Source organism: Tetrao urogallus, assembly GCF_951394365.1.
Source record: "Tetrao urogallus genome assembly, chromosome: 11".
In the NCBI taxonomy this organism is placed as follows: domain Eukaryota; kingdom Metazoa; phylum Chordata; class Aves; order Galliformes; family Phasianidae; genus Tetrao; species Tetrao urogallus.
The window spans coordinates 5,342,688-5,365,182 of NC_136824.1; the positions used below are offsets into that span (position 1 = coordinate 5,342,688).

The following is a 22,495-nucleotide window of genomic DNA, read 5'->3' on the forward strand; positions in this document are numbered from 1 at the left end:
GGAAATTAAATGGCAACTCTCCATTTTCCAGAGGGACTACCCAGTCCCGGGAGCTATTAGTACTCCAGGCAGTCAATTAGTAGGAGCCTAATTTCTAGGGATGAGCACTTTCCTACGCAAATGAAGGTAAGTCTGCAGGGCAACAGCCATAGGTGTGAACCCCAGAGCAGCAAGGCTGAGCCCAAGCTTTCCATCGCTTTGTGTGGGAGAGGACTGAGGGGGAGCAGAGAGGAATGCAAGAACTGAAGGTTAAAACTGCAGCTTTGCAAGTAGGAAAGAAAAGGCGCTTGTGACATTTCCACCGACTGCTTTATTCAGTTGTTTGCTTGCTTTCCACAGTGTGCGTTTCAGTGACCGAGTTCTCCTGACAGTGATCCATAAGGGAGCCGAGTCCTCGTTCTTATTCAAGATTAGTCCAGAAACCAACTTTTAGCAGCAGCTTATGTTTGGACAAACACAAGTACATATTTCATTTGCACACGTATGTCAAATCCAGACATCTACATATTTTGAAGACAGTAGACATGTTTGGTCATATGCTATCAACAAATCTCCGTGTTCCACAAGCTACAGCAGCCCAAGGACCCACAGATAGATTCACATTTGTGAATGCCTTCTGGTCTTAGAGAAATTAGAATGCAAATGTACATCTTGTGGGACTCAAATGACTGCCGTAAATTAAAAACATAAGTTTATAATTTCCATGCTATACAACGTATAGATTAACAATGTAAAAAACAATAATTCCCATGGGCAGATGGACACTCAGCTACATAACAACTGGTATTCTGGCTTCAGGAATCAAATGAAAAGTCTGAATAAAGATTTTGATTACTTCAGTGGGCAGCAAATGCACCTAACCCTCTTTTCCCCTTGGCAGGGGCTAGGAAATCCCATCCAAAAGTTTAAAAGTAGGTGGAGTCTCTCTTTACCTTATCTCCTTCAGCAGCACAGAGTCCGCTTCAGGTAACCTCAGGTGTTGGTACACTGCACTGTCAAGTGATGTACTTGCTCACCTAGCCAGATACTGAATAATATAGATCAGTAAGCATTTTACAAGGAATGAGAAATATATGTCCTAATCCAGATAAATTAAAAACATCACCATAACCTCAAATGTTTATTGCATTATCAAAACAAAGAGCTCATTACAACATTTACACATACTGGGCCATCCAAACCCCTTCATTTGATATGCCTCCAGCATAACAATCTAATACAAATTATTCCAAAACACACATCTATCTATCTATCTATATATATATAAAGACATCACCCTGTCTCCTGAACAGAAATCAAATGCGAAGAAATCTACAGGGGAAAGAAAAAATCACTATTACAATATCAGTCTCAACTTCTGAATAAATAAACGTTTGCTGCAGCTGAATATTTTCACTCAGATCAATGATCTGATTTCACAGGCCTGCTTAAATATGTGGGACTTTCGTCCGCAAAGCGACAAGACTACAGTATGATAAACTGGATGATAGTCTCAAGCGAGACAACGAGGCATTATTTACACAGAAGATTGAGAAACCAGTTTAACAAAAGAGATCCGTGGACATCCATTGTATGTACAAGAAGGAGATTTACTGGAGATTTTATAATTTCTACAAGACTCTTTCCAACCGACTTCATTAACTTGAAGTAAATCAAATCATGCAGAGATCTGGCTCAGCCAGAGAGACATGCCGGGAACGGTACAAAATGAAGAAGAACAGACACAAGATAAGCTTTAGAATCTTTGGCATTTTTCATAAACATTTTCAAGGTTTTTAAATCTGTATGTTCAATCACTTTCCCACACGCCCTCACCTATAAATACATTATACATGTACTCTTCTTTATACATAACTGTGTACATGCATGGGTACACAAGCACGCGTCACACAAAGAGGCATTTTTACACTATTTTAAAGTGAGATAATCTTTCTTCTGTCTCTTCATACGCACCTAAACAGAGCTTTACATAAGCAAAACACATTCTTTATCACAGAGACACTGATCTCTCCCTGGTAGCCCACGATAGGACCCATGAGGATAGCACAGAGGAGACTGAGACTGGACATCAGGAAAAAAATTTTTTTACCACAAGGGTGGTCAAACACTGGAAAAGACTTCCTAACAAAGTGGCTGATGCCCCCGGGTGTGTCAGTGCTCTAGAGGCACTTGGATAATGCCCTTAATGACATTCTTGAACTTTTGGTTAGCCCTGAAGTTGGGCAGTTGGACTTGATGTTCTTTGCGGGTCCTTTCCAACTGAACTATTCCATTTTAAATCAAGTCTATGAACATGTGCCCTCATGATCCAGTGGCATAGAGGGGATTGTTACTTTGGAAAAATAAACACCGAAAAATCATTGAATCCAGTTAACAACCCAGTGAAAAATACTCTGATGTTAGTTTTTTGCACCAAATTCATACATCAAGCCCTCAGGTTTGCATCATCAAATGGCGCAGCACCATTTGGACTGCCGATCCATAAGCAAAGCTTTACCTGTTTTACCTTTAATTAGATGACTTTCAAAGTATAATTTTAAAAAGCAACTTGTGCATCAGGATTCTCTTTGTTTGTAAGGTGAACCACCTGAGGTGATGCTGGTGGAAACACCTGCCTGGAAATGGCAAGAACCAAGCTCCAGCTCTCGTGCTAACAATGACACATGGGGGCAAGTCACAAGTCACTCCCACAGAGTCCTACAAAAGGTTGAGGAATGCACTCTCAAGAGAAGCTGAGCAGGTTTACACGATTCTCCACCTCAGTTTCCCAAGGCAAACAACATGGACTATGCTGGTTACGTGAATTTTACAAAGCAGAACAATAGCTAAAAGATCAAAGCAAGAAACCACATTTCCCTCAGAAAATTGGGTCCTTTCTCATGTTTCTTCATTGCTCATTTCCCATATAACTTCATTTTCTGATCCTTTCTTTGTGGACTCCAATGGAAATCAGCGGGAGACCAACACCTGCCCCCCCTATTGCACAGCCACACCTTTGGGCACCACGTACTCTTTCTGCACCAGCACTTGTTTCTTTAAGGCAATAAAGTGTTTTTCTCCTGGATCTGTAGTGTTGACCCCTCTGGATTTAGACAGAAAAACAAGAGCTGTGCTGAAAATATCTGATGAGATAGAGTTATAAAAGGCAAGTCAACAGAGTCTTTTCAGGTCAGTGAGTTAGGCTTTTCTGCAGTCTCTTAATCCTTTGCAGTAGAAGGTTCTCATGCATCCATTGCCAGCAATGGATCTCTGATGAATCCAGTACCCAAATAGTTAACCACAGGGTGGGCTTTTTTTTTTTTTTCTTTTTTTTTTTTTTTTTTTAAAAGAAAAGGGAAAAAGGAAAAACCCACAAGTGCTGGATGAAATATTGAGATACTGCTGGAGCTCCTCACTCTGCTAATTATGATAAAAAACTTTTTAAAATGTACACTGCTTGAACAGAAGATGGGTATCAAAGACTCGTTAATTCAGAGCTTAAACCTTTCTAGGCACAGTGATTTAACTCAGAAAAGAATAGCTTTCATATCTTAATGTAAATCTGTTGGATATGTTAAAAACTGGTTCAGAGCATCTCCTCACATCAGCTCAGCTGATCTGCTACGCTAGGCAGAATTATTTCCTCCTACATAAAAAAATATGGAGCGCTGCCACATCCAGCATAGCCTCTGCAATGGAAGCAAAATAAAAAATAAAAAGAGGGAATGCAGTGGCACCATACCCTCCCACACTACACCCCACCCTACAAAATAATTCACATGTTTCACTCCGCTCTTTAGGGGCTACATCTTGGTGCCAAGAGACAGCCCAAAAAGACAACTCAAAACAGGTATTTATCAAAAAGACCAGCTTAAATAAAATAAAAACAAATAACAAACAAACAAACAAAAAAACCAACGAATTATTGTGTTGTTCTGAACTACGACGAGAAGGGGGAAGCACATGTGTATACATGGGGGGTACAGAGAGAGAGATGCTGCATTCCAAAATTGCACTTCATCCTATAGCGCACTCCGTTTCTTCCTAATGGGGCTGGAGCTGCTGTATGGTTTCAATTCAGCATGCTGCACCTGTAAAAACAAATAGACATGACGTTTGCAGCTAGGTAACTCTAGCTCAGTACAGCGTGCGTTAATGGCTCCCCAAGGACAAACCAAGGGAAACTAAGGAAGGTTCAAAAGTAATGAATCATTTTCTAAACACAGGAACATGGGGGATTAATTGCAGGAAGGATTTGAGAAGTCATGCATCATTTCTGGAAACAAAATATTAAAAGCAGATTTTTCTAATGAGATACATGGGGTTCTACCTAATTTCTGCAGCAGAGGAGAGATCTTTGGGCTTGTTTTGGTTTGGGAGCTGTTTTTCTTCTTCTGGCGTTAACCAATAAATAAGTTTAATCAACTTCTCTGAGGAGTAACAGATCAAGTGGATCCCAATATGCAGCAAAATGACTGTTGTCAAAATTGCATGCAGACCTTGGGATGTTTTAATATTTAATCATATCAAATTGAAAAATATTTTCTCAAATTGAGCCTGGACAAAAGCTACCTTTACCTTTCAAAACAACTTAATTTGCAATTTAATAGGTGAAACACGTATAGATAAACTGCGGAGGATCATGCAACCCCAACAGCAAATTGCCTTGTTGTGCCACAGAAAAGTCTTCCCATTGAGATCACAGAAACCTTTTGCTGAATGTGCCATCTTTTCCACTCTTGTCTTTCACCTAGCACGTGTGGGTTAAAAGACAGGTGTTTTCCAACTCATTGCAGTACCGCAGTGAAATGATGATGCATCAATAGCACGTTAAAGGAAGCAGACAGAAAGGATTTGGAGTTGCCACAGATGACTCCTCGCTGGAGGAGCGCGTGGCTGACACACAGGGTTCACTATTTTTAGCACCAGTGGAAAACTGCTCTGAGAAGGTTTGTCCCACCGAAGGAACTTTTATTAGTCCTCCCTCATAGTAAATGGTTATCATTTTCCTCAGAGGGTTCAAAGGTTTCCAAAATGATAGAAACCACTCAAGGAAATGTTATAAATGTAAATGTTAAATAAAGCATAAATAGAAAAGCAGCTTATCTTTAAATATAAACATTAACAGGGCATATGCAAACCATCACTGCAAATCTAGTGTGCTCTATGAGAGCAATGGCAAAAGAAAAAAAAAAAACAAAACCAAAAATACACTCAAGCTTAACATCTGCATGATTATTCCTGTTTAGCTCTTTTGCTCCCACCAGTCTAAGAAGAGATTTCTCTCAAGTTATTAGTGCTGCCATCAGCCAATCTGGTGACCTCTTGAGATAAATGTCACCACAAGCCTTTCCAACCCTGTTTCTACCAGATGCTTCAACGCTGCATGGAGGCAATTATTTTTCAGTCTCCAGCAGAGTGAAATCACTACAGACGAGATTGTGATCCCCTTATGCACAGTAAGCAGCACCTCACTGTGAAAGTACCACGATTCACAGAGGAAGGTACAATGTCAGTGGGCTCCAGAGCATCAGGATCGGGGCCTGAGGACAGAGATTCCAGTTGATTAAAACAAAAGAAAAAATCCTCTATATCATGTGCCTTGTTACTCAGCAAGACTATTCTCTTTCCTTCAGGAGAAATAAACAGATCCTGACATTCTAAAGGACTTATTGTTCAAATAATTTCCAGGAAGATTGGCAGGATTACTGAAGACACTCTTGTTGTTTCAAAGAAATATGAAAAGAGACGAGACTTGACTGAAATTGAGGGCGGATAGATTCTGGCTAGATTAAAAGTTATAATTCTGTAATGGTAGAAGATTGAACTCATCAACCGCAGAGTATTTTATACACATCTCAAAGCTTTCTCTAATGAAAAAGATGAGCTGAGCCTTGTCCAAGGGCAGCCTGGAGTTCAAGGTGGGTGGGGAGGAAGAATTTTGAGGGATGGCTGATGTGAAAAAAACCACAGCGAGCACAAAGTCATGGAAATAATCCCCCCACGCTCGATTTTGAGAAAAGGGAGAATTCAGAAAGCTTTTGGATGGTTATCTCCATCAAAGAGACTATTTTTCTCTTTCCCCCGTACAAATATAGGAGCAGAAAGGTGACGGAAACCATGGTTCACTAACCACGCTGGATGATTTTCCAGATCATTTTTAAGTAAGTCTTTTCAGGATAATTTTTCTGCAATCACGCTTCTGACAAAGGATTCTGGCTCCTCTCTCTTGTGACATTCCCTCCCCCACCCCCCCCACCTTCCATGGATTTTCCCAATCCCTTATCTCAGTTATTCAAAAGTGCAGGGGCATTGTATTCCCTAACCCAGCTGCCCTCAGAGCTGCTCGCTGCCTCTGTTGGTGCTGCCCATTTCATTACATACCTTTTGAACATCAGATGGTACCCTGGAGAGGAAATCTAGCAGCTCGTTATTATCGATGGCATAGGGATTTCTAAGTTTCTTAGTAAATTTATTTATGCCTGGAAAAATAAAAGCAAACAAAATAACTCATTTCTATCCCCCTCCCTACTCAACTGTTCAGATGAGGTGAAAAAGGGAAGTAGAATTCACAAGTAAAAATTAGCGTGAAAGCAGTGCCTCAAACTTCAAGCCATGCACACATTGCCAGTCATGTAGGATCATTCACAAGTGCCTCCTGAAAAAAGCAGGTTTATACAGCCATTTCCCTACTTTGGGAGAAATCTGTTATCAACAGGGGGGCAAAAAAAAGATTGTAGCATGCATTCATTCTGGAGGGTAACGTGGGGAGAATATAACCAATTTGCCACTGAGATGACTGTTAAATCCACTATCTCTCATGAGCAAAGACACCCAACACCTTGCTGCTTCCCCACTAAGAGATCAGTATGGCTATCTAAAGGCATATAGAAGAGGAGAGTGTCATTGAGCAGAAGAGAACAGCCAGCTCACTTCAAAGAACAGCCAAAAAAAAATTCATATGCTAGCAGCCTGCAACAATCGTAATAGACCACTGAATCCTATTACACTCTTGTCCAAAATCCCATACTAGTCTCCCTGAAAGTAGTTTAAAATGAGATGGCTGCTCCAGCCCTCTCCCCTCGGTGAAATGTTCCTGCTTCACATCTGAGATGCAGCTCTTAAGCCATATACTTGTAGCAAAATGCCAACACAATTTTCTGTGTACCTGATTTTTAAAAAACAGAAAATACCATAAGGTCTTTTAAGGCCTTGCCACAGGGTAGTTGTTTAACACGTATCATATTTGAAGGCCCTGTCAGTCTAGATGATGTTGAATGGATGTATAGTTCTCGTGTATTCACCATGTCCTCCATACCAGAACAACAGTATTTTGCTACAGAACTTTTTACTCCCAGCATTTTCTCCCCTTTCCTTTTGTTTGATTTAATCCCTTATTTCTTTTTTCTCCTACAGCAGTGGCTCGGGCTTGACAGGGTGACAGGAGCTCCCTACAGCCCAGCACTGCACCAGGGCAGAGCTTAGCAGTTCGGTGAGGACTACTTTAGATTGAGATAAAAGATAGCACGATAAAAAAGACAGAAGACCACTTGGAGTTAAGGACAGACTTCAGCAGTTGAAACATGCTTTTTTTGTTGTTTCTCTTAAAGACCACCTCCTCTTCAGAACGCTACCAGGCACTTTTTCATATTTAAAAATATTCATAAAATATTTAAAATAATATTTCATATTATTTTGCTTCACCCCAGTAAATCAATAGACTTTCACACAACCATTCATGCTCCAAAGATATTCTCACTGCTTCCCATTGGACCATAGGTTATTAAGCACAACACTCCTCCTGATTTTACTAAGAATCAAACGGCTACCAGAGCCCTGGCCTCCATGGTCCAGCTCTTCAAACACACCTTGCCCACTCCCTAGCATTTCCCAGCTGGGGGCTCCAGCACGAGGAAGCTAATTGCTTCCTAATAATAATAACAACAATAAATGAAAATAGCTTATCTACACTTATGTGCCTCTTGAAACTGCTGAAAACTAGCAAAGAATCCTACGAAAAGAAGATCACTGGATGGCTCAGGGAGCACAAGAAAAAATATGAAGAGGTTCATAGCATATTCATTCATCTATAAGTAAAAGCAACTGAGTGTAGCAGGTAACGTAAAGACTGATTTAATTCTATGAATACATAATGTATTTATTGCACGTGTACGAGAGACAGTGGAGTACTTACCCCAGATTAAAATAATGTACCTCAGTGGTATAAAGTACAAAATGACTGTTGCTGCTGCGAGGAACAAGCAGGCCAGAACTGAGAGAAAGGGCACCGTCCAGTTCAATGTGCTGTAAAGAACAACATCTCTCAGTACTTCTACACCGTGCTTTATGACAAATAACAATTTAATGACCTCTTTGCAAGGTTTTACACATTCAAATACACAAATACGCTTTGGAAAGTGGGTAAGCAGAGTCCTGCACCTGGATGCTGTAAGAGATTAAAGGTGATATCTGAGAGGCAGATATCAGGGCAAGGAGAGAGGATAGCCTCAGGGGGGCTTGGTGAAGTTGTTAGCCACACAGTGAGTTGTTCTTGTTTCTTCTTATACATGTCGCACTCGTTATACATCTCTGCTCACTGGTCAGCTCTCCATTATTCATGGAAAGATTATCTGATTTGAGAGAAGACTACGCTGCAGGTGCAAGCCATCTGAGCTGGCTCTCCTGGACCACAGTGGAGATGACATGAAAAGGGTGTTGATGCATGACTTGAAGGTGGCAGGTAGCCAGAGTCCACTCTGCCAGTAACTTGGAATGGATTAATTGCAACTAACACTAACCCTTAGAAGAGTAGTTAGTCACTTCTCTGCATAGTACTGGGGAATAATATTCTACACAAATACATCTTAATAGGTACACACTTGCTTCTATTTTCTTACATTTTTATCAATTTTCTACTACACTGAACATAGGAGGCTGCCTCAGCTCAGCTATCATATGTTATCAGCAGTCCAAGCCTTTGCACACTGACACTTTTCCACATGGGCTCTCAGTCACCACAGGAATTTAGACTTGTAGCACATACAGAAGACATTTCCTTTCACTCATATCATTTACATGTAAGCTTACTACGTACTTTGGGTTATCAGCTATTAGTAATATATCCTAGCAGGTACTCCATCAACATGTTCTGTATCACCAAACACTGAGACACCTGGAGACAATATGAACGTTAATTAGTCTGTAGGTGGATTTACAGGTCTTTGCCCATAGAAGCTGTGGGTGCCCCATCTCTGGAGGTGCTCAATGTCAGGTTGGATGGGCTCTAGGCAGCCTGATCTAAGGCGTGGTAACCAGCACACAGCAAGAGGTTGGAGCTCAATGATTTTTCAAGTCCCTTCCAACCCAAGCCATTCTATGATCTTAGCATTCATTTCATGCCATCTACCTGCTAATTTCATCACGTCATGATGACAGGGAGTAGGAAGAAGAGAAAAAATGTGGACCAGTCATCAGGCTACAAAATGACATGAAGTTCTCTTGACCAATAAAATTACTAATACGGGAGAATAATTACTTTTAAACTTCCCCAGATGTAGTAAGTATTAAGTAAAAATAGGTGGGGGAGAAGCCATCAACATAGCTCAAGTTAAAAAAAAAAAAAAAAACAACAACAAGTAGCAAAACAGCTCAATTCTGTTAAAGTAGTAAAATTCCCTATGATTGCATAACTAGAGTGACAGATGGAAACTGCAGCACGATTCAGTCTGTCACTTACAAAAAATTTTTGGTGGCAATTCTTTAATGGTGCATTTCTGTTGAGTTACAATGGAATTCTTCTGAAATTACATTGGGCCTCCACATTAATACCCAATGTGTTCTTTAAGACCATTGTCACCAAAATGAATACAAGAATTAATAGTGAGTCTTCCTGCCATGCAGCTGGGCAGAACACTGCTCCGTTCATAGACTGGAATACATCTCTGGGCCACTTCCACCCCAGCTGGGGTGCACGGCGTGGAACCACAACACATGGGTTTGCTGTATTTTTAGCCTGAACCCGGCTCCTCATTAAAGTGTGGCTCAATCACAAACCATCACTTTGTGCTCAAAACAGAAAACAATGTGGGTCAATGAAGTGCCAATAAAGATTGGGTTATAAAAGTTTGTATGAGTTTGTGTGGGGGACTTTCCTTTTTTTTTTTTTTCCTCTCTTTGGCTCTTCACCTCTTTCCCTTTCAGGGTCAGGAATACCCTATGTGCCTCCCATTGTGACAAGACCAGAAAACTGCCTTCAGGCTTCCTTATGGCATCAGCAGGAAGCAGAAAGCCCAAAATGGTAGAGAAGAACATCAGTGCACTGTAGATGGAAATAAATGACTGATAACTCCTGTAACCAGGGTAGGGAGGGCATGGGAAAGGCAATACCCCATTAGTCCCCTATGTATTTTCTATGGAGGAAATACAAAGAAAAACCTGATAGTTCTGAGTCCACAACTTCAAGCAGTATCTCCCATCACGACTCCATCACAGACAGACAAGATCAGACATCTGAGCAGATGGACACTGTGAGAGCAATACCAGCAGAGCACATGGCCTCTCCTCTTCTCTATGCTTTGGGAACATTTTCAGAATAGAAATTCCATGGCCAGGCTTCTCCTGCTTCACCTTGCAAGAAAATTCACCCCAGCTCTGCCTCATTGCAAATCACTGTTAAGCAAGAAAAATCCATCACTTACTTTTTAATTCTCTCTCCAAACGACGCAATTTCCTCTAGAACGCTTTGAACAGCTACGACAATCTCTTGGACCATGTGGATTCTGTCAATTAATCCCTTTTTCTCAGATTCCTACTCCCCCCCCCCAAAAAAAAAGCAAAACATTAATCTCAGTATTTGCTAACGTGTTCACAGATGCGTGAGAAAAGTTAGATTCCCAATACTACTTATGTATCCATGAACTTAAGCATATCATTGAAGGGAGGAGAGAAAACATTTATTATATATAATGAATACGAAGGCAAATAGCTCCTTACATTTTCTTTCTTTCCCTCAGCACCTGGGCAGAGGTTTCTTTATCTTCTAACGCAAAGTTCAGGATTTCAAGCCAGGCTTTCACTGAAGAACCCAGCTATATGTCAACCCAAAAGAGGTGCTGAGCACCCCTCAGCCCATAGCTTCTGAATATCACTTTCCTGAGCTTTGCAAACTTCCAATAGTCATGCTGTTTTCTGTACATAAATTAGCAGCAAGATAATGAATGCAACCTTTTTTTTTTTTTTTTTTTTTTTTTTAATCATTCTGCATACTTATTCCCTTACTTGGGGGGGAAGAAAAAAGAATCAAAGGAAAAAACGACATTTTCTTTTTAAAGCAGTCATCTCACAACTTCATTTCTTACTGCTTATTTTAGGCAACAACATTACAGGACATTACTACACATGTGCAAGAATAAAAAGGAAGCACAGAATGAATTAAAAATCAAAATGACTTAAATCAGCCTTGGAAATCAGTACACAATTATCAGCATTCAGCATTTCTTTGCCAGCAATCTAACACACATACAGGCATGCAAATTGGTGTGGTTGCAGATATTCTAGCAAGAAATCAGCAAAACATTCACTTATTCCAAAAGGCAGAGCCCTGGACACTGATTTTACATCACATTTAGACTCTCCAAAATCAGCTCCATTTAGAAAAAAATATATTATTTTTTTTTTCCAACCAGTCAGCGTCCAGAGAGGGGAGATGGTGGTGGTTGACTGTGGTGGTACCCTGCAAGTCATGCCCATGTTCTCCTGGAGGTGCTCAAGGCCAGGCTGGAGGGGGCCCTGGGCAGCCTGACTGAGTGGGGGCAGCCAGCCCATGGCAGGGGGTTGGAGCTCAGTGATCTTTAAAGTCCCTTCCAACCCAAGACATTCTGTGATTCTATCCTTCTCTGCTGGCCAGAGTATGTGGGAGTAAGCAGGGACCAGAGACATTGAGAGCAACACTGCCTACAATTCTCCCCCTGCCATGAACCCACAATATTTTGCTGTGCAGGAGAGAGGGTCAGAGGCTACTTGCAGTCACAATGGGCCACAGAGGTGAAGTCTCACTGCTGCAGGCTTTTGACACTATCATGCCATGAGAGGGTCTCTATGCATCTGAGAGGGCACTGCCCTACATCTGTGTGTGCTGAAATAACATATGAACCGTCCTTGGATACTAAGAGCCAGACATGACAGCACGGCCCTCATAACCCTTAAAAGCCAAGGTTTGAATTACTTACTGCATATTTCTCTTCACAGTAATTTTTGAGTTGAAAAAGCCAGCCAAAACCACCATGGAGTTATCAAGCTCCAGATATTTGAATATTTGCCTTTAGGTTGCAAGGGAATGCACAGTAAATAGAAGCAGGATTTTTAAATAATCACACATTCGGGTGTGAAAATGAGTATTTTTACATTAATAAAACAACCAACAACCAACAAAAAAAAAAACGAAACCCCTGGGGTGTGAAATAACCCCAGAACTAACTAAATAAATAAATAAATAGTCAGCTCGTGAAAATAGCACCAAAAAGTCATTTTCACACAGCTCCAGCTATGACCTTGCTAGGCTCAAATGTAAATGACACATTAGGATTATTTTTAACTATTCCTTCACTAGAATGGTGCAACGGTCGCTTAGTCATAGTTGGCTCTTACACACCAAACTCGCCAGTAGAAGTCGAGAGTAGTATAGCAGCCGGTGGGGATTTCATTCTACCCCAATGCAGACAGATGGGTAAAGGAATCACTTCAGATGATATTCAGTGATAGTCCAAGGCAAGCCTACTCTTGCTACCCACAGCTGAAAGGAAGATCGTCCAACAACTCTATCTGCATCATGCTGGCTTCATTTACACGTTTTCCACTGAGCACAGAAACACAGCAATAATGCACTTTAACCAACACCACCTAACTCCTGCTGCAGACGAGGAAAACAGAACAGGAACCACAGGCTCATGTGATAAAAGGACAATTGTATATTTATCCTTGCTTAGCATGCACACTAAAATCAATCCTAGACAATATGCTTTTTTTCAATTTGTAACACAAAATCTACGCAACCAAGGAATGGGCAGAGGCAGTTAAGACTAGAAAGCATTTTAATTGAGCTCAGTTGTTGGAGGATAATCTGTGCTAGATGCCACTCGTGCTCTATGTGCATTGCACTGCCAGTGCCAAAATAATCTGAAAATCTGTCAATATCTTTCCTTTGTTATTATTTTGTTCTGGAAACCTGCAGTCCACACATTTACAGGATGATTAGGCACTGGTTAAGCAGGAGAGAAGCAGACAAATGAAGCACAACAAGTAGGATCTTCCAAATTATTTAAGCTGTGGAGCACTGTGTATGCATGCTTTCTGAAGTCAGAACCTCAAAGAACACTGTCAGAAGCAGAGAGAATAGTTGTAGTCCATCAAGAACAGAGTCGCTGCTCCATATTTATTTATAAATGAGCAACTGCCATACAGAAAGTTATAAACGTAGCATTAAGATATTTGTTAAAGATGTAAAAATTAATCCTAAATTCATCTTCTGCTCTACTTTTCTATCTGTGCAAGGTCCCACCTCCAGCATAGGTAATTGTGCTCCCTCCTTTTCAGATATTGCTCCTCTCTGAATTGTTTTGGACTCAACGTATTATGCTGCTGGAAAACAGGATTTGGATACCCATGGTTCAAAACCAGAGCTCTGAAGCATTTTCTTGAATTTAAAATAAAATATCCTGCCTGTCTCACACTTATTTTTTTTATTTTATTTTTTTTCCCTAAAATCATTTGTGAAACTTCCTTTCCTTCAAGGCCTTTTTCTTCTTTATTTCTTAGCTGATTACAGCACTGTGGGTGGACCAAAACCAGTCTGCTGCCTCTGGGAAAGAATTAAGTCCATCAAAATGAACTTACAACTGAGAATTAATTATATAATCAGTGTGTTACTTCAAATCTTCCTTGCATATCCCGATTTAAGAAACTTTCATTTCTACATTAATTGCCTGAACAAAAACACAAAAGGGGTCTTACAAAAGATTAAGCATGTCAGCGGAAGAAGGTGGAGGAAAAAAAAAAAAGAACCCAGCAAATTCACAAATTAAGTCTTTTGTGTCCAGTTAATGCACATCAGCTTGAACTTCCACATGAAGACACCAAATCTCTCTCTGCCCCGCTGAATGAAAAGTACTTCTAGATTTTTCTTTCTGAAATATACAATGGTTAACAATCTGAACATAAGGGGTTACTGCATCTCTCTGATCTTTTTTCCTTTCCCAGCAATGCTATCCCACTCCCAGACACTCAGGGACAGTTGCAAAAGAAACTCACATGACAACAAAATTGATGCACTTCCAGTGACAGAGACTTTGAAAATGCATGAAATATGGGGCAGGCCAAGAGGAGCCATCTCCAGCATTAACACATCAATTCACCACCAGTGAGCTCCAGTTGTCAGAGCTGGGACTGCAAGGGAAATCAGGAAACCTATGGAGGAAGAGACTGAGGACAAAAATTACCCATTGTTTGCTCTGCACCACAGCCCAAACAATGCTACTTACTGCTGCTTCTCCAGCAGAGTATTCAGTGCTGAATTGAAAACATGGATGGTAGAGATCTGCTATTTCTTGCAATCCTGATTTCCATGATTAATAACTGCCATCTTCACAAAGGCTAAAAGCTGTTCCCTATTTTTTAAATCTGTCCTTCAGAGTTTGCTCTGGATACATCCAAAAAAGTAAAACGCAAGGATGTTTTGCCATGCTGTTTTAGAAGTGCATTTTTCTTTATGTATATCGTACGTATCGTATGCAGACAACTGAAAATTCAGCCATGTACTCACAATCAACTTCCAAATGCTTCATATTTAATACAAAACGCTTACACAAAATGAAATCCTGCTTGCAACTTTCAGACAAGTGGTATTCATCAGCAAATTTCTGGCATGCCAAGGGAAACTCAATATATAAAGCTGAAGAACACTTGGGGGCAAGGATGAGGAATAAGAGGAGGAGAGAGAATAAATAGGAATTAATACAAAAGGAGGAAGAAAGCAAAACGCAGGCCACCAAGTCAGGACTGAAAATCTGGAATTAGAAGAGTCAGTCTGCCTCATTTGGGCTGACCTAACCATCAGGATTAGCTTTTTTTTTTACAGCTATTCTGTTACGTTACCACTGCTACAAACACATCAGGGCAATATTTTGGCAGGATTCACCCCCATGCACCAGATATGAATTCCCCAGCACACTGACAGCAAAACAAGATCGAGAAAAAAGGGAAAGAAAAAAGCTGAGGCACACATGACTTTTAGTCTGCTATTCTTCCAGGTTTTGAAAAAGATGCTGTAGTTATTCAGAGAAAAAGAGAAGTAACTGAAGTTGGATTTCACTTGCAACTTAGAGCCATAGAATCATTTGAGTTGAAAGGGACCTTTAAAGGTCATCTTGCCCAATTTCCCTGCGATGCACAGGGACACCACCTACAGCTCGAGCAGGTTGCTCAGAGCCTGGTCCAGCCTTACTTTGAACACGAAACTCCAAACTCACTGCTGTCTGCCAAGACTCCTATCACACATCTTAAGGCCAAAATACCCATAGATCACAGATGAAGAACTTCTGCAACTAGAAAGATTTTATTGGGCATAAATAGGAGACCACTGTTTTCTACTGTCTATAGGGAACTGTTAGCTAACAGCTTCAGTCCAGCAGCAGAATGAAGCTGTTGTGAGAGGTGGCAGTCATGGAAGTCCCTTGGTAGCTCAAATGAATTCCAAGCAGAGCTTTGAAAATAGACACCACAGCAACCTTGAACCTCCTGCTTTCCATAGGAGCTAAGGGTGGCTGTAACGATCCCAGCAACCTGCCTTGCTGAGTCATTGCCTTGCCCTGTGCTGTGATGTCTGCTGCGTGCTGAGGAGGGCTTCTTGGCTCTTACAGGAGGACGAGCACGCAGAGGGGATGGCTGCCAAACTCTGAGCGATTGCCTTGTGCAGTCCCAAAACTGTGCATCACAGGATCGTTTTGTTTATTAACACCATGCTGCAAATGTGCCTGCCTGGCTGTGGAAATGTAGCGAATCTGAGCGTACTTGAAATAATTATCAAATAGAGGAAATGCAACACATACAGGTCAATTTATGCTCTCAGTTAAAAAGGTGTGAAATCTGGAATAATTCCACCAGAGCCAATAGAATTACTTCAGGCTGATATGAAGGACAGCACCACCAGCCTTAATAGGACGCATTTTAAAAGCAGGGCACAGCATCCTACAGCTAAGTCTGGGGGGCAAAAAGGCCAAAGATGGCCATCTCATGCCTCATTAAGGAGCACTCATAGGAAAACACAGCATTTTCTCTGCTTACATTAGACAGATTTCATCCGTGCACAGCAGACTTTGATTTTTCTAAACCAACCAGAATTTAAGATTGTGTGGAGAGGCTTAGGTCATAACTCTGCTGCTTTCCCTCTGGACAGATGTGAAATACAGGGGTTTAAAATGCATGCTCTGTACTTGTGTGCATTTGCATAGAGATGTAAAATAACCCAGAATCTGGTGATATTATTGCAAGTCTTAAAGCAATATCAATACTCACAACAGAATAAAACAACGTTCTGGTGAGAAACCTGTGCACAAAAACTAAAAAAGAAATAAGTATCTTTTATCTTAAAAGAAAAACAACTTTGAGCAAAAAAAAAAAAAAAAAAAAAAAAGTGCTTTCTCCTGGAAATACTTGAGATCTAAGAACAATTGCACCGTGATTAGATTTAAACTACTCCACCATCATCTATAATCTAGCAATTTGGGGTACAGGAGGAAGATAGTCCTATTCATACGTCTGCCCAATTCAAAAGAAATTTTAACACCGTTTCACATAGCTGGAATTTTTAAGGGAAATTTTTAAACTCCCTGAGTTTTATGAGCTCAGCCCAGAGGTCTGCTCGGTGCTATTTAATATTCCTCCAGAGATTTAGAGGAGTTACAGTGTTGGTTCGCCTACCTGCAGGGCAAGAGGAAGAATGTTAGCTTGCCAAGGTTTTTAATGTGAGGAAAGCCACGCAATAGCACCTGATATACCTGAAAATCTTTGCCAAGTCCCTGCTATGAATTCCTCTCTCCCATAACTCCCAAAGCTATGGATGTCCAGAATGCTGGTGGGCCATGATGATGGGCCAAGGATTGTGCCAAGTTATGGCTGCTTATGGATCACAGCATTCTTAAAACATGCCACATCGTAGACTGAAAAATAACACATCATCTCTCTTCCAGTTTCTGGTACGCAGAAGGCTTTGCAAAGAGGAAAACATAACCGGAGCAATCTCTGTACTCTGGATAAACCAGAAGTTGATTAGGTCGATAAGAAGCATGGAGGAAACTTACCTAAGTCATAACAGTGTCTTAAGTGATAACTGGAAACTTTCATTACTTTAGTCAAGATTGTAACCAGACCAGACGGATCCTGTGTGCTTAGAAGTGCCCCAACCTCTTTCTTTACACTGATCATTCCTGGCACAAGCAGCAGAATCCATTCCTTAGTACTAATATAGATGATGGAGGAGCTTAGTTTATTTGTGGTTTGTACACAAACTCATTAGGAAGAAATAAGGGAGGATCCATCATGCTTATTGAAGACAGTGCAGCAATGTAAGGAAGTCCAAATCTATGTAAACGCACACCTTAATTTGTTTTTTTATGACTCAATCTCGTCCACAATTTTGCGGAGAAAGTATGTGACCCCTTTGTCTGATCATACCCTTTTTAATTATGAGGGATTTTCAAACCTTTACCATCATTTTTCTTCACCAATCTCAATGGGAGATGATGAAATATTATACTGCAATTGTTGTATGGAAGAAAAAAGTAAGAGTCTAATAAAATTATTTATACTTTTAGAGAATAAAACAATGAGACGTTATTGTCGTCCATGACCTTTCCTAAGTATGGGGATACAGCATCTTACACAATAGACTCTTGGTTCACGTTTCAATTACTGACCTTTACTGTGGAGAAAATTAATGCAATTTTCATCTTAATTCATCCGTACAAATAAGATCCATACGGAAAGATTTCCACATGCTGAATCGAACACAAATGGAAAATGTCAGCTGTTTGCTACCGGATGAATTTGACTGTAATTTGTTTGGCTGAGTTTTTTCAAATTGTTCTCGTACAAGTTGGTACCTATTTCTGAAAGAATTTCTTATATTGGGAATGAGGAATTCTTCTTTGGGGATTTTTTCTGGCCATGAGACGCTAAACACTTCTTGGAAGTTGTCAACAAACTTGGCTTGAAGTCACAGCATCGTCTAATCGTTTCCTATTACATCCTATTAGTCAAGCACAGCTATGTTGGCTCACCACTGGATGGAGATCCTCACAGAAAAAAAACAGGAATCTCTGCCGACTTTTTGTGTCTGATTTTCTTCAGACTCAATTACCAAATCTGGAAATAGTACTAAGTTTTTGTTTTGTTTTGGTGGAAATGCAAAGCTTTTTCCACAAAAATTAATGCTATGAGCAAACTTAAAGACTCTTTCCAATCTGCTGCTAGCACACTCTTATTTAACAAAGTAGCTGTCTGCTCTTGAAGCTCCACAGTCGTTGTCAAGAGAAGAAAGAGGAAGAAAGTAAAATAAACAGAAACATTCAATGATCAGACAACTCACAATCTAAGCTGCATGCAACTTGTCTATACCACTCTACTGGTGGGCAAAAGATGTTTCAGCGACGTAATTTTAAAACAATCCTTCAGACAGTCTGACAGAGCCCAGAGCCGACAGGACAGAGCCTGAACTCCACATGTAAGATGGAGTGAATCCAAGAAGGCATTCATCCACCGAGCAGCTTGTGCCAAAGGGACACAGCTCTCTTATCTCTGTGACGGTATTTGGAAAGGGCAGAGGGAGAAACGATGGGGGATTCGGCAATTAAGCGCTGTCATTGAAGACAGATAGTTTAGGTGGAGGGAGTTAATCTGCTCACGGGTTTTTGAACTGAGCGTCTGTGTATTTATAATTTGTAAACAGTTCATCTCTTAGAGGGTGTGTTACAATTCCCAGAAGCATGGTCTGTTATGTCTAACTTGCAGCAGAACCCAGAAAGGCAATGTGTGCGACTGTTTTGATACAACATGATGATAGGAAACAGAAACAGTGGCCTCGTAGACTACGACTCAACTCGCAGATTTCAACTTTGGTTCTTGTATTAGGGAGGAAAAAAAAATACACAGACTTCTTTTCGAAGTATGGTTGTCTATTTAAATGTTGACATTGCTGTGAGATAATGTCATAAAATTACATATTTCTTACACTCCCTAGAGAGCATTGGCCACCCTCAAGCATGGAAAAGTCACTTAGAATAACCTAATGCACTTAAAGATGTGCACAACATGGTCTAACGCTGGGGCAAATAGACCCAGGATAACAGGAAGACAGTGAGGCAATGCTGCAAAGTGAGTGGCCTGGGACATGAGGAATGGATGGCAATTCTCTAGTAATTCTGTGTCTGAATCTCAGATATACAACACTAGTATACAAATTAATACAAGTTAGGAATTATTATTGCCATTATATTGAGATAAAAGCATTATCTTGATAAGAAAGCCTAATGGAGGCTTTCTTATGGAGAACAGAAATAGGATTGGCTACAGATTACACAGATTACACATTTAGGAACCACACAAAAATACACGGACAGCATATACAAGCATCTAACACTGGGCACTGACAAAACAAACTATCAACATTCCAGAGGTGCAATATTTCTTGGGAAACAATGCAACTTCCATTTAGCAACTTCCGCTAGATACTGGTTCACTTAGTTGACCAATTTAACAATGAGAAGAATGAAGTAAAAATGAGAAACTTATTGTGCATTGCAAGAATCCCTCAATTCATCTGGATTGTCTGGACTTCCAGTTACAACTTCAATGGATTTCTGTGATTGCTGTATTTTGATGAGCAAACAGAAGAGCAGGTTAAATTTAAACATCTACTCCTATCAACAAGTCTGCTGAGCTTCAATTCTAGAGTCTGTGACTGAGAAGGGTTAAGGTACACTTTTTAACTGTGGTATTGATTTTCTTCACAACGATTTCACTCTTAAACCACAGAATATTCACAAAGAGCTTCTTAACTTAGTACACAATTTGAAAGTTTTGCATTGCCCTGTGAACCCTTCCTTCCCAACAGCTCAAGTTTCTTTGCATGCTGTTGCTTGTTAAATAATTCCTCACCTTTGAGCTCCTAAGTATTTATAGATTATCAGATTCTCCTTCTCTTACTTACGTTTTTCAAGCTGTATACATTAAATTCTCTTAATCTTTCTTCACATGTCATGCCCTCTAATCCTTTTATCATTTGTCACTGTGGTTTGATAAACTTGAAAAAAAAATCCAATGAATTTTTCATAGTGAGCAGAATGAAGAAGTATGCGCTAATAAAATAAGGCCTCACCAGTGCCAACTCTTTCTACATTTCTGCTGAAAAACTAAAAACTTTTTTTTTAAAAAGGTTCTAGAAGAAATGTTGAGAAAACCTTAACCAGTCCTTCACAAATCACAACAATTCTACAGAAATGGAAATGCTGTATGATTTGTTGTAAGCCATTAGCGCAGAATGTTCATCCAACACTCCCAACGGAAGTGATGATGTATTTTATATACTCACCTTGTCCACCCATACACATACATGCTGGCATATGAACATATGTCTCACGATTTCAAGCATACCCTGGGCACCCCCACAGAATTCAAATGAAATTCACAGGTCTCATGCAGGTAATGCCATTATTGAACACTGTACAAATCAACCAGCATTCTCAAATTGTCAGTTTGCTGATTAGCAAACAGGTAACAACTGTTTCCCCAGTTAAAACAGGTAAGGAATGCAGATCTCATGGTGATAGGATGGTTAGTGAGCTACACCCACATTCTTTCTGATTCTAGCTAAAATACCATAAGATGTATTTACCTTATCTTCCTCATCGTCATCTTCATCCAAGCCCATAAGCTCCTGCAAAAGCATATGTCCATATTAGAAGAAATTACAGTTCTCGTTGACAGGCAATGTTCAAAAAGCTCAGCATTTCATTACACGGTTTTCTATCACTTCTATTGCGAGTCATTAACAAACCCACAACTTTCACCTTTCTGAAATCATGTTTAGCATTCAAGGACTTTGTTTTTTGTGATATCCTGAACAAAGCAGGCAATACCCTATACAAATTTTAAGTCTAAATAAAGCATTAGTGGTTGTGTCCTATCATTTGAAGGCAACTGGCTTTCAAATTCATTGCCAACTTTAACTAGCTGTAAACAGCTGTGTTCTTAGTCTGACAAACGAACCAGTCAGCATGTCAAGGCTGAGGACTCTACACTCAACTTGTTCCATCCTCACTGATACAATGACTGCTCTCTCCCTTTAGGGCCATTACCGAAGCATTAGACGGTAGAAAATACATTAGTATGAATATAATCAATCTCATGATTCATATTCAGATTTCTATGCAGCATTATTCCCTCCCTTTAACCTCTACACAGACAGGTAGGGAAGGGAAACAAAAGTTTTGCTTATGGCTTGAAATTAGGAATGATTGGGCTTTAAATCAGGTATTTTATAAACTGAGTCTTTAATAGGGTCCTCTAAGATTTTCTTGTTTATTTAATATTTCACTCACTATATTACAAGTTTTAGTACAGTTAACAACAAAGATGTGAAGAATCAACAACAAGAAATGTTTGGGATTCAGTTTTTAGTTTTCCTTCCAAAGCAGTTGCAACTAGTATTCAGTATTCATTTCCAGGTTTACTCGAGCTCTTTACCATACTCAGAGTACCTGAGTTAGCAGTGATCATGGTTTACATTTCTATAGAAGCTCCCATCTGTAAATCATAAAGCGTTTTACCAATACTCATGCATTTAACATCTTGGCAATTGGTTCATGCCTACAAGGTTAACACTGTTATCTCCATTTTATAGACAGAAATAGGAGTGAGAATGTGAAGTCCTCCCTTCCAAAGACTCTTGCTCTTGTTCTTAACTATACATGAAAAGTACTGCACATATAGCCAAGGTCTCAAGAAGCAAAAATAAATAAGCAACTGTGAAAAAAGCACTGGTATTTTGAAGAAAATAACTTCTGTCATCTGCACGACAGATGTGACCAGAGGTAGCACCTGACTGTCTATTTCTGACCTACAGATGGTTAGAATCATAGGCACACATAAAAAAGGAATCAGGTAATATTAAAGGCACTTTGATGACTTGTTCCATATGATCCCAACCCTGCAAAGCACTCAGGCAGACGTGTAACTTTTCTTATGCAAAATACACCCCTGAATTTCACAGCATCACACTGCTCACAGGATGCGTGACCAAAAAGGGCCAATTTTCTGTTCAACTTTTCTTCCCTACTGCTTAACTTGGAATTTCAAATATGAACCTCTTGTAGCATCCACCTGAATGATCTGCTGTTCAATCCTGCTGACTTGTGTGAGACTGTCCTCATCTGAACGTGCAATAAACTCACCACAGGATGAGTGATAG

The 22,495-nt window shown here is 40.1% G+C and overlaps 1 protein-coding gene across 1 annotated transcript in view; it reads right to left on the reverse strand.

Moving 5' to 3' along the window:
* Nucleotides 1-4,001: 4,001 nt before the first annotated feature.
* The window catches only part of MCTP2 (multiple C2 and transmembrane domain containing 2), a gene marked incomplete at both ends in the record, with an annotated part of 96,093 nt that continues 77,599 nt past the window's right edge, over nucleotides 4,002-22,495 (reverse strand). Inside the window, 5 exons of the mRNA XM_079541163.1 lie at nucleotides 4,002-4,070; nucleotides 6,364-6,461; nucleotides 8,174-8,283; nucleotides 10,677-10,786; nucleotides 20,921-20,962. Of these exons, the coding sequence (XP_079397289.1) occupies nucleotides 4,002-4,070; nucleotides 6,364-6,461; nucleotides 8,174-8,283; nucleotides 10,677-10,786; nucleotides 20,921-20,962 (429 nt within the window). The remainder of the gene's footprint in view (nucleotides 4,071-6,363; nucleotides 6,462-8,173; nucleotides 8,284-10,676; nucleotides 10,787-20,920; nucleotides 20,963-22,495) is intronic.